This window comes from Pezoporus wallicus, unplaced genomic scaffold (genome assembly GCF_028554395.1).
Source record: "Pezoporus wallicus isolate ANWC-B61680 ecotype Strahan unplaced genomic scaffold, APGP_CSIRO_Pwel_v1 contig_2543, whole genome shotgun sequence".
NCBI lineage: Eukaryota > Metazoa > Chordata > Aves > Psittaciformes > Psittacidae > Pezoporus > Pezoporus wallicus.
This window is the reverse complement of record NW_026638172.1, coordinates 2954226-2966455: the sequence shown is the minus strand read 5'-3', so window position 1 is coordinate 2966455 and position 12230 is coordinate 2954226. Positions and strand designations below refer to the sequence as shown.

Here is a 12230-nt window from a genome sequence, read left to right as displayed (position 1 = left end):
CAAGACAGAAGGACATAAGAGGTGGGAAGTGGGGTACCATTTGCTTCATGAGTAGCTGGGCAAGGAGGTAAGCTCTGGTAGAAGGGCTGGATGAGATGGCAAAGTAGGTGGAACAGTATCAGACAGAACAAATATTAAAACCAGGAACAACAGTGTTTTGTTTTAATTGATCATGGTGTGTACTTGCAAGCAACCTGAAGGGCAGAAGTATCTAAAGGATGAATTTTTAATAAGCACATTTATGTGCAAAACAAAATAATTCTGAATAATTAAATATAATCATCTTGGCATCATTTCTTACAATCTTTATGGAGAGGCTGTCTGTTTATAAATGGGCATGACAGCAATCCCTGTTTACGAAACTTGCTTCATTCCTACCAGTATAACATCGCTTCCCATTTGCTTCTAACTTTGCCAAACATCACGTGTTTGTGCTGAAATTTTTCAGGCTGTTTGTCTGTCTTAGGCTGATAATTTTTTCATCAAATCCATTTCTCCATTTTCCAAACTGAGAACTAGAAGAGAAAAATAAGCTGTTTGGCAAGTGTAATTCCTAGTTACAACTTCTTGGTGGCGGCATCAAGAAAAAGAAATGTCAGCAGCCGACCCATGCAAAATTAGCAGGTTCTGCAGCTTTTAGAGATATATACAAGGTAGAAAAAAAAAAAAAAAATGTTTAAACCTCCAGAGGATGGATACAAGGTTTATACAATTCTGATGTCTTCAGGAGCTGGGTGGGAGGATCCCAGTTCTGTTGAGTATAAAACCTTGTGCATGACTGGGAATATAGTACTTCAGTTACAGATGCTCTGTTTTCCTCCCCCATGAAAATAGGACCCATTTGTTGCTTTTGAAAATAGGAGCCTATGCACACACAATAAGCCTGCAGTAGTTGACAATTTAACCATTAAGACTTCTGGAAGGTTTTATATCAGGTGCTTTGCAGCTCACACTGCAACCAAAATGCACACTCTTACCCTGGGGAAACAAAATATGTCAGGTATTTTCCTGGGATTCCTGTTCCTGGCTGGTCCAGAGCCAAGTACAAAGAGCAGGAAACATCTCTCTCTCATGCTTTCAGAGCAGAGAATTATCTTCCACACCACTTTCTCCAATGCTCGGGCACTCTTGGAAAAATTACCTCAAAGACAAAACAGAAAAAGTCAGGATCAAAGGAAGGGAAATAAAATTAGACTAAATCACAGTGGGAGAGCACAGTGGGAGATGTGAAAATAAAACAGTGGAAGTTGGTAACCTGATCTGCAGGTTACTGATCTGCAGGTAAAGTTTGGCCATGATAAAAACATGGGGAGGGGATGGGTAGGATAGCGAAGGAGATTTCAGTTCTGGTGGACGTGTAACAAGTTCAACCCACAAGTGAAACTTGGTTTCCCATTTGTAACAGTCATTCACTAGTGAAAAGGTTTTCCAGGGACAGAGATGGACTGAAAACTCACTTGGGATTTTCCAGATGGGAATTTGTATTGTTCAGAGTGGTGGGCTCTAGTTTCTCCCAGAAACTGGAGTAAAATCTCTGAAACAGGATGAAGTCTGGCTGGTGGTGGTTTTCTTCTTGGATATGCATGCTATTCACTTCCTTCAGAGGCTGTGGAGCAAACAAAATCTCTAGTGATGATTTCTTCAGACTCCCTAGTACTCGTAGCTCCTCAGTGGGACAATGACGATGATCAAATCACATTGACTAGAGGCAAAAGGAAGGGTTTCCCTCCCCCAGTAGATAATCGGCTAGATGCATTGCTGGCTGAGGATCATTTTGTCCATTTTCACTGCTATATTTGAATCTTCAGAGGCTGACCACACAGGTGAGACATAACAACTGCTCAGAGAAGACTGTGCGATGGGGCAAAAAGATGCCTTTCTCTTAACAACCTTAGCCATGATCACGTGTGTAAGGCCCAACAGATTGCAACTGGGAAAGACAGGATATTTCACCAGCCCCTATTAGGTAACACATCTGCTTGCCAAACCTCAGGTGTCTCAGCTAGTGACTCCTGAAAGGGCGTAAGCTATCTTTCTGGTGTCTTGTATGCTCTGCTTCTCTTCTGAGGGTTGAAGTCCCTTCTTTCTGAATTGTAGAGATCAGCTAGAGCTATCATGGATAAAGCTTAATGGTCTGTAATAACAAGAGGTTACATGGGGTGACCAAATGGTCCCTTCTGGGATAAAAAGTTATGAAATGTCTGGAAAGCTATAACTGTGCTAAGGACCTGTATGGGTACCAGCACGTGACATATGGCATTACAAACAAATTCCATGATTCTTCTGAAAACACTGGGATTAGTACCCAACAGGCAAGATGAACACAAGCCTGAGGTGGCGATCCATCCCTGGTCGCGGAATGCCAAGGTACAGCTTCCCCACAGAAATGGTTGGGCGAGAGCATCAGTGGAACAGACGTTGTTATTTCATGGAAAATCTTGAGTTCTGAAATTCTCTGGTGCTGCAGTAGAGTCACTACACATACCTGAATGTCTCTTAAATGCTTCCAGAGAGCATTGTGCGCAGCAAGACCCATTAAAAAGCTCACGCATCTGGACTGTAGAGTGTGTGAGATATAATCAGACATATAACCACATTCATTTCTACTTCAATGGCTGAATTAATCCATCATAGTGGTGTTCAATACAACAAACATACACTATCAATAACTCCATCAGTCCCTGAAATGTCATCTGTTCCCAAGCAGCTCTGAAAACAATACTGGTGACAAATCATTTGATTCCTGGGACTTCCAGTGCAGTGGAACAAGGGAAGGGACTATTCTAGTTTTGCTGTCTGTAACTTACCAAGATGCTGAAGATCTGCAACGTTGGTTTGAGTCAGAGTTACCAGTCCTAAGCACAAGCATAAACTAAGCTTTAGATCCTTAGATACATAGTTAGATAGAATCATAGGTTCGTAGAATGGTTACGGTTGGAAAGAACCTTAAGATCATCTAGTTCCAAACCCCTGCCATGGGCAGGGACACCTTCCACTAGACCACGTTACCCTGTCCAACTGGACCTTGAAATTCCTCATTCAAGAAGTCCTTAGAAAGGAGTGTGCTTACAACCAATATCTGGCCCCAGCAAATCACAGTTTCCTTTCTTGATCACTAAGCAAAAGCACCATAAACTCCTTTTTAATCTTGTCTTTCTCTCCTTCTTGCTCTTCAGCAGTATCTAACAGTCATCTCATCAATACAAAAATATATAAATATTATTTCAGAATTAATTGAATCTACTGATCTGCTCTTGACGGTCACAATAAATCTATGCTGAACCTAAAGTTAGACAAGACCAGGGGACGTGAGCTTTTATAGATGTCCCTACATTCCAGAATTATCTTCATAAAAATAGGGTTTGGTCACAGCTTTTTGTTTTGACAGTTCAGATCAGCAGTCTTCCTGGCTGATATATTGATTGTAGGGTGTCAGTCTTCCTGATCTAATAAAATATCACTGCACAAGGGATAAAAAAGAAAGCTTTTGTCTTCTTGGCAACTCAGTGTGAAAGCTTTCCAGAATATTGCTTTGCATAGAATGAAAATGGCTGTGGGCCAATGACTAATTATATTAAAAGGCTGTGCTTTTAAATTATTTATGTACCATAGTGTTTACCCTAGTATTATTAAAACCAGCACATATACTTCTACAAATAAGATTTTGGTTCAGATGAATGTGACAGTCGCTCTGTGGGTGATATACTGTACCAGGAATTTCTACTTTAATGTAACAAATAGCTTAACACACATTAACAGATGTATTATTCGTGGAGCAGTGCTGCAGAAGGAGATGCAGATGAAAATAATTTACCTCTGGTCCATTTAGACACAGCAGATTATGCAACAACAATAAATGTAGGAGCAGACTGCAAAGCATTGTTTGAAGTGAGGATTTATCAAAATGAGGATTTAAAACCGCTTTGGATCCAGACAATGCTAACCAGAAATTTCTTTTGTTTGTTCAGCAATTGCTAAGCATACAGGAAGAATTAAATAATAAAAAATCCGAACTGGAGCAAGCCAAGGAAGAGCAAACACATACACAAGCGATGCTTAAAGTCCTGCAGGAACAGGTGAGTATTTGTGGTGGGATTAAAGCGCTGGCTAAGGGGATGGAGGACTCACGGCTTCACCTCCAAAATCTGTAGAAGTCTGACCACAGAATATCCTATGAGCAAGACAGAACCTTATGTGGCTTGTGTGTCTGCTCTGATTAGCATTTGTGAACACAGCTGAGGCTAATACAGAGTTTGAGAAAACAGTGAAAAGGGATCCAGTATTTACAATTGTGTCTTTAGTAACATTTCCTCTTATCCTTCTACATAGATATCAGTGGTGTGTGTTTTCTCTCTCTGAATTAGCACAGGGAGTTAAATATACCTGAAACAAAACAGCTGTTTTTTTTAAGACCAGTATTGAAAAAAAACAACAAAAGAGCTTGGCATGTTGTGTGTTATTCATGCAGGTATGAGTATACAAAACTCTATCATAATGGCATTAAAAAAACAGTTATCAAGGCACTTCTTTAAGCAGTGAGAAACAAACCTCTGTAAATCTGATTATCATGCCTTCTTTGATACTAAAGTGTCTTATGACACTGAGTATATCTGATAGTTGTAGAAGCAAAAAAGAAAATCTGGTGTTCAATCTGTAAATCTGTAGGTGGAACATTGCACTGTGTGAAAGCACAGTGTGCTCAAATACGTGTTCTTTATAGACCATGTGGCTGGGACACACTGAGATCACAAATCCCCACCTTTGCTGCACAGGCACAGTTTTGAGACCTTATTTTAATGCTTTCTATATAAACTTTGAGCTAAAATATTTGGTGACTTGGTTAAATGTTTGCAATTTAAAGGCTGTGGGATCTGAATTGATTAGATGGCAGAGATTCAAAATGCTGATGATTCTTATGTTCGAGGTTTCTCAGCATGCATGTCTGAATATGGCTGCAGAGATATTTATACATTTAATGTATATATTGGGAAAACTAAACTATTTTTATTTCAGATTTTTTTAATACTCACTATGCAAGCTGTGTATTGTTCCACATTTAATGTTTGTCTTTGAACATATCTAGTGACAAATACATTATAGAAACTAATAATTTAGATTTGGGGGAAAAAAATAAGCTTTTATGTTCAGATACATGTACATAGCAGTTCTGGTTACAGAGATAACCTTCCAAATGGGAGCTGATACAAGACTGTAAGTCACAAATGTCATGAGGAAGAATGGATTTGGTAATGACAGAATCTTTATAAACACAAAAATCCATGAGATCTCTTGAGTTAATTGTATCTCATTTCCATTTGTACATGGCATGCAAGGTATAGTGTTATGAAATACTTAAATAACAATGAAATTTCATTAATTTACTTTGCATCTTGGTAGCAATTAAATACTGCCAAACCATATAGGAAGATCTTGTAATGCTAGGTCCCAGCAGGGACCACCAGGGCAGCCTTCTGAATCTCTGCAGACTCCTACTAATTGCGAATCAAATGTGCGCTCATGCTAGGCAGACAGACAAAACTGTAGCTGGAAGAAAAGCAGAGTGGATCTGCATTTCTCTTGAGAATTAGTTCTGAAACACCCCCAAAGCCAAGACTGTAAGTAGCCAGAATTCCTAAGGAGTACTACACAGCCAGTGTGCTTCTCCAACAGCCCTGAACCAGTTCCAAAACTTTCCCAAACAGCAGAAGCCCTAGCAGTAAAGACCCCCACCTGCCAAGGCTCACAGCTTTCCTTTACAAGCACCAGAGCTCATCTGTGTGTTTTATCCACAACGAGTATTGAAAATCACCCGGTGGACTCAAGTAAATATGAACATTTCATTCAAAAATAAATAGTACCAGGCTCCTGCCTCGATTGCACGGCTTAGTTTTGCGATACATGTGCTAAAATCTTCCTTTTCATCTCAAGCTGGCAGGGGGATCCTGCCTTGCCTCACCGTCGGCATTGGCAGAGGGGTGCAGCTGTGTCTGAACATGTCTGCTGGCTCAGCACATCTCACACTGATCCAGTTGCACCAACCCAGCTGTGTCCAGGCTGGGATGTCCTGCTGGAGAGGTCCCGTTGGCTTGTGCACCATATTGCATTTCTTTATCCAAAAGGCATCTGCATCAGATCTGTCTCGTGGCCACCAGCTCTGGTTTGTCAGATGGATTCATGCCCACTGGTTTGAGTCAGACTTATGTCTAATGACTGACTCCTCGATCCTTCGCCTTTCCTTCCAGGAGGGCCCTTGGTTGTTACTGGCACTAATTCAGTATGTTGCCTCAGCATGCTCTCTGCTGATAACATCACACTCCCCACCGACCTGCAATGGAACTGTCCTAGGGGGTAAGGCAAGTCCTGTTTTTCCAATATTGTATGTTTTTCTGAGGTTCCTATTCCAACATTTCATTACTTAGGATGTGAGAGAAGAAAATATTTTAAATTTTAATTTAGAAAATAAAAACAACCAATATTGGAAAAAAAAGGGGCTTTACCCCATTAGCCTGTGGGAATGCAGCTGAAAATGTTCTACCCATACGTTTTCCACCATTATCTCCATTGGCTCACCCCACCTCCTATTGCAGTGCTCTCAATGTAGGTGTGGGTGCTAGCACCTTCTTGCCTGAGTTCTGGCATCCTTTCAGAGTATGGCATGAAATAAAAGAGATGGAAAGACTCAAGCATTCTGTCTGCATTAGATTAACCAGTGGAGCAGTGCCAGGGCAATGATGGTGGGAAACCATGGCGAGGTGAAAGACTTCCAGATCAATGTAAGCTAGAGGCTGAGCAAACTTTCCCATCAAATGCACATGTGGCTGATTGGGGGTGGTATGTCACCAGCAGAATGCATACAAAGCATTGCCCAATGAGCCAGTAGTCACCAAGGGCTGATGGCACTTTATCAACCTGGAAAAGGAAAGGTAAAAGGTAAGTAATGAACAGCACTCTTTGATCACGCAGGGCATGGAATTAGCATGCAGAACAATTTTACATGCCTGAGCACACTCTTCTGGAGTCATATTCAGATGAGTAATTCAGCTTAACTGAACAGGACTGTTCACATGAGGTGAATTTCTATAATGAAGAGTTGGCAGAATCAGGAAATGGCCTTTCAGTCACACCATGATGCAGAAATACCTAATTCTGGTGCTTGGCTGGAAGTAGCTATCTCAGCTCTTTCCTACCAGACATCCTCAAAGGGAGGTGGTTTCACAGGATCTTTATTTTTTCAGTGTAGGAAAAACATGTAGCATTCATTGGAAATGCATCACCCTGCTGTCAGTATAAATTGCAGACTTTTTGAGGGTATTGAAAGATAAGCATCAGTGAATTGAACCAGGAGACTTGATGAGTTTACAGTCCCCAACTATCCTCTGTACTACTTTATCAGGAATTGTTACCCCCCTCCCTCTCTGTCAGGATGGGTTTAGTGGCATGAGTAGCATTTCCTGAACTGGTGCAGTTAACAGCCCTACATAATAAATCTCTGTACAATTACCTGAAAGGAGAATGGAGTGAGGAGGTAGCTGGTCTCTTCTCCCAAGTAACCAGTGATAGGACAAGAGGTAATGGCCTCAAGCTGTGCCAGGGGAAGTTTAGGCTGGATATTGGGAAAAATTTCTTCAGCAAAAGGCTGATCAGGCATTGGAACAGGCAGCCCAGGGCAGTGGTGGAATCACCATCCCTGGAACTGTTTACAAACCATGTAGCTGAGGCCCTCGGTGGTTTGGTGGTGGACTTGGCAGTCCTGAGGTAATGGTTGGACTTGATCTTAAAGGTCTTTTTCAACCTATGTGATTCTCTGAGTCTATAATGAGGTATGCAGAGACTATGGCCTTCTTACCTTAATTGTCAGATTGGAAACTGAGAAGCTGGGAAATGAATCACATGCAGTTTAGTTGTTGATGCCACACAGCAGAAAGATGATGGAGGCAATGTAGCCACACTAGGGTGATAGTCCACCAGTGCTACAGATTCACACACCTAATAAAACAAACTGGTGTTCCATTTCATCTGGGGTTTAGGACTGCTGTCATTCAGGATCGCAGCTGTATCATCAATGGTTACATCAACCCCAGTTTCTTTGGCAAAACACAAGGACTGCAGAGGAAAGTTTCTTTTATTGCTCCCTATCTCCCACTGCCACAGATACGTACTCTGAATTAAGTTAGAATAAAAGCATGACTCTTCTGAGATTTACCAAAAGAGGAAAAGGTTCCAAGTCCTTCATTTAAGCGTACAAACCTCCATGGCTTAGTGGCTCAGGAGAGCTGCAGTGTCTCCTCCTTTCTGTGTTTGCTCAGTCACAGGATGAACAACTGCATCTTTCACTGTGGCTTTGAGGTACAAGCTAGAACTTCCCTTAAATATCCTGGAAGTGGTTTTTGCAATGCCCAGTGTAATCCTGGATTTTACCCAGAAAGCCAATTCAGGAGGAAGAATAAAGTTTTTGTTCAGAACATATATTTGGAATTGTCAGTGTGTCCTCAGTTCTTCCTGCCACTGGTTATACAAAAGAACTGTTCTTCACTTCTTTTTCCATCATACCCAGGAGTCATGTCATTTATTTGGATGCTTCCTCGGGAAGGAAACATAGTCACACTTTGGCATCTTAAACAGTGCAAAAGTAATCATTAGCAAAATAGTATTTAGCTAGTGGCAACTTGCAGATACTGTAAAGTTTAAATTAATAGCAACAAGAATGGGAAATGAAATTGTTTATTATTCTTGAGACCCAATTCTGTGCACTTTTTGTATCTTGAAACTGCTTTCTAATCTTATTATTTAAAAAATAATGACCCAGTCTTGCTATTTTCCTTTTTTTTTTTTTTTTCAACCTATCAAGCCTTAAGTATGTTGGTTTCAAAACGGCTTGAGCAAAAACTCATTTGAATTATATGCTCCATCTGGTTTTCTCATTGGAAGGTTTATAAAATGCTCCTTCAAATAAATCAAAGATAACTGTGTGAAATACTGAAGTAATGTGCTTGTGTTGTTCTGTTTTTTGTTCACTCTTTGCAGTTAAAAAGCGCCAAGGAATTAGCAGAAATCAATGGGCATGATGAATCTCAAGCAAATGTAGGTACAGCTATCGATGTATAGATTACGATACATACACCTATATATACGCACGCATGCATATAGTCTCAAATTTACTGTTTATGTCTTAAAGCTGATAGAATGGCTGAATGATTTGCACAGGTTTGAAGTGCCTGTTTCTTTTTTTTTTTTTTTTGAAGCCACAGGTTCAAATCCCAGCAAACTTCATTTTAAGGTAGATAAATTGGGTTCCATGCAATTGACTTTGTAGGATTTATTTGGATGAGACTTTAACAACCAATGTCCTACTAGCTGTATGTGGGTGTTAAAGATACCATAGAAACGACTGCAAGAGAAATGCTTTGCCTTAGTGTCCTGTCCAGGACTACTGAAGCTACAAAGTTATATTGTTTGTCTTTTTGGCTGCCACCTTGCAGCTGAGCAAGTCTGGCCATATTTCAGTTCTGAGTGAAGTGATTCATACGCATGTATAATTTGGAAACAGTTAATTTGCACAAGAAGACTGAATTAATTCAGTGAGTCATTATTTTGTCCAAAATTGTTAAAGTACTTGTTAAGGTCATGCTTTTTCAAACCTGCCACCAAAAAAAAAAAAAAAAGAAAATTGCTTCTGTTATTCCATTTGTGATTGGAGTCAAAACAGCAATTTGGATAAGGGTAGAGAGAAAAAAAGGAAAGCTTCCCTGCTATGTTTGTCATCCAAACCATGCAGCTTTGTCCTTTGTAATAAACATATGAAAATTAAAACTGATTATATATGATATCTTCCTCCTAACCAAGAGAACTAGCAACAGTCTGAGCACCAATATATTTAACATCTGTTTTAGTCAATGTGTTGTCTAATGGCACAGCCAGGAAAGAAGTTTTATTTTAAACCTGAAGGGAAGGCTCAAGTTTTGTGGACTGCTTTTTGATAAGGAAATGTTGTCTCCTCTTTTTTAATCCTTTCCTGAATCTCATTCATTGTGGCCTGTTTCCGCAGTGAAGTCAATAGAGCCTCATAACTCTCAGCATTTGGACAGGATACATTCAATATTGTCTGATAGCTCCAACAAATCTGCAATTGCAGTCTGTCTGCTTGGCGTCTCATTGTCCCTTTGAAAGATTCTGTTTGCAAACCAAAATAAAGACATTAATCCACTGATGATCTTCAAATGCTCACATTTGCCACCTAAAAATTTGTCATTGTACGACAGTTGGCTGCAGGTTTCCTAAAGGAATTTACAGATGTAAGACTTAGAAACTTTCTAAAGGAACTTGCTTCCTCTCTAAAAATGTGGATGAAACAATGTTTTGCAGGATTGAAATGTTTTAAAGAAAAATTACCCAAATGCTTCAACTTGTATCATTCTGGCTCATATGTAACTGGATAAAACAGAAGAGCCTGAAAGTTTTATTTCTATATAATATGAAGGTTAAAATAGCATTAAAATGAAACATTTCAATTGTGTAAAGTCAGTGTTTCAGTACATCATTCCCAGTCTAAACCAAAATATGTCAGAATCTTCATTTAGTGGTAAATTTTCCAAAATGTAGTATTTTGTTCCAGTTTGTACAAGTAGGAATTGTTCAAATGCCTGAATTTTCATAGGATAGAAACTATTTTCTGCCTCTCTTTTCCATGAGCTTTTCCTGTGATGATATCATAGCAATATTAGACTACTGAGAAAAGAAGTCAATACCTAAATTCATGATGAAGAGGGAGATCAGACAGCTGCAATTATTGAGTCACAGTTGCAGCCATGTATTCAACAATTATGCCACCATGAAATCAGAGAAAGCACAGCAGCACAATGGAAGTAGAGAAATAGAGGGAAAGAACTGATGTTTAAGCATTTGTTACAGTAATGAACTTTGTAAACCGGAAGTTGAGGTACTCTTCAAACAATTGTCATTTATACCAAATATGTAGTGCTCAGGTATTGTGCCTTGCAGGTTGTCTCTCCACATCTATTCTCAGCAGACTTCATGGTTCTTGCCCTTGGCCAGAGTGAAAATCTGGGATGATCAAAGAGAAAAAGGCTTCGTGGCTCCTATGTGGTTGTTAGTGAACTGTGGTGCATATAATGGGATTAGGACATATTTGTTACAGTTGACAGGTTGAATTCAGAAAATGAAATACCTCTACATGCTGAGCAATAGTAGGAGGTGTTGGTAAGGAAAAATGGCAACGTATGTCTATATCTAATCTTCACACTGTGGCATATTTAGATTACTTACTCTGCAGAAAATCAGGCTCCTAGAAAGTACAGTGGAAGCTTCAGGCACACTGCATGCACATCAAGAAAGCCCATATTGTAGTCTTAAAAATATTGTTTTCTGCAGTTCTCAGCTTTTCTGCTAATGGCACTGGTCTGCATCATACAAGGTTAGGGTTACATTAGAAAATATTATTTCTTAAAAGAAAACCTGGAAATATTTTTCTTCGTAAAAGCCGATACAGATGAAAATTTATACTTAGACCTATCCTGGTATGTTTTCTACATTTCCATTATGTGAGAGCATCCTGAAAGGGAAATAAGAATCTGGACACCTTTGGAAAAAAAAAAAACATCACCCCTGAATTGTGCCCAAACTATAAATAGACCAGACTTTTTTCTCTAGTTTTGGTGGGAGAATTGAGCACTGTTAACCAAGAGGCTGAAGCAATTGCAATGTCACCCTCCCTGCCCTGGCAGTTCACATACAAATCTGAGTGGGGGGAAAGAAAATGAAATCTTAGTGTATTGCTACTATATCTACTTTTTTACAGAAAGGAAAACATTTTACAAGCTTTTGTAAACAGTTATGAGGATGTTTCATGAATGACTTGCCAGGTACATGCACTAATATTTGTTATGGCTGTTGACATTTCCCAGCTATACTCGGTGTCAGGAAAGGCCAAATGTCAGGCTCAAGTGGTACATGGAGCCCGAGATCCTGGCCTGGTGTTAACAGAGGCTTCAACATCCAGAACTGTGTCATGCTGTCACTGAGTGTTCATTTCCTTCAGCCGTGTGGTTAGGAAAAGATTGCTTCTTGCTCCTAATCTGCCCCCCTTTTAATTTCCTCTTCATTGCTGCATATAATGATACTTAATTCACATCTCTGTCTTAGCTGAAGAGAAAATAATGGCCAACAGACAATTATAATTTCAGATATAATCCTCTTCCAGGATGTTCCCAGAG

The 12230-nt window shown here is 39.7% G+C and overlaps 1 protein-coding gene across 8 annotated transcripts in view; it reads left to right on the top strand.

Annotated features, from left to right (window-relative positions):
- ENOX1 (ecto-NOX disulfide-thiol exchanger 1) overlaps nt 1-12230 on the top strand; it is a 371690-nt gene that overhangs the window by 338687 nt on the left and 20773 nt on the right. For 7 of the 8 annotated variants that reach the window (XM_057409722.1, XM_057409716.1, XM_057409719.1 and 4 more), the window contains exons 13-14: nt 3969-4076; nt 9025-9081. In XM_057409722.1, coding sequence (XP_057265705.1) covers nt 3969-4076; nt 9025-9081 — 165 coding nt within the window. The remainder of the gene's footprint in view (nt 1-3968; nt 4077-9024; nt 9082-12230) is intronic. The other variant, XM_057409723.1, reaches the window with a different exon arrangement.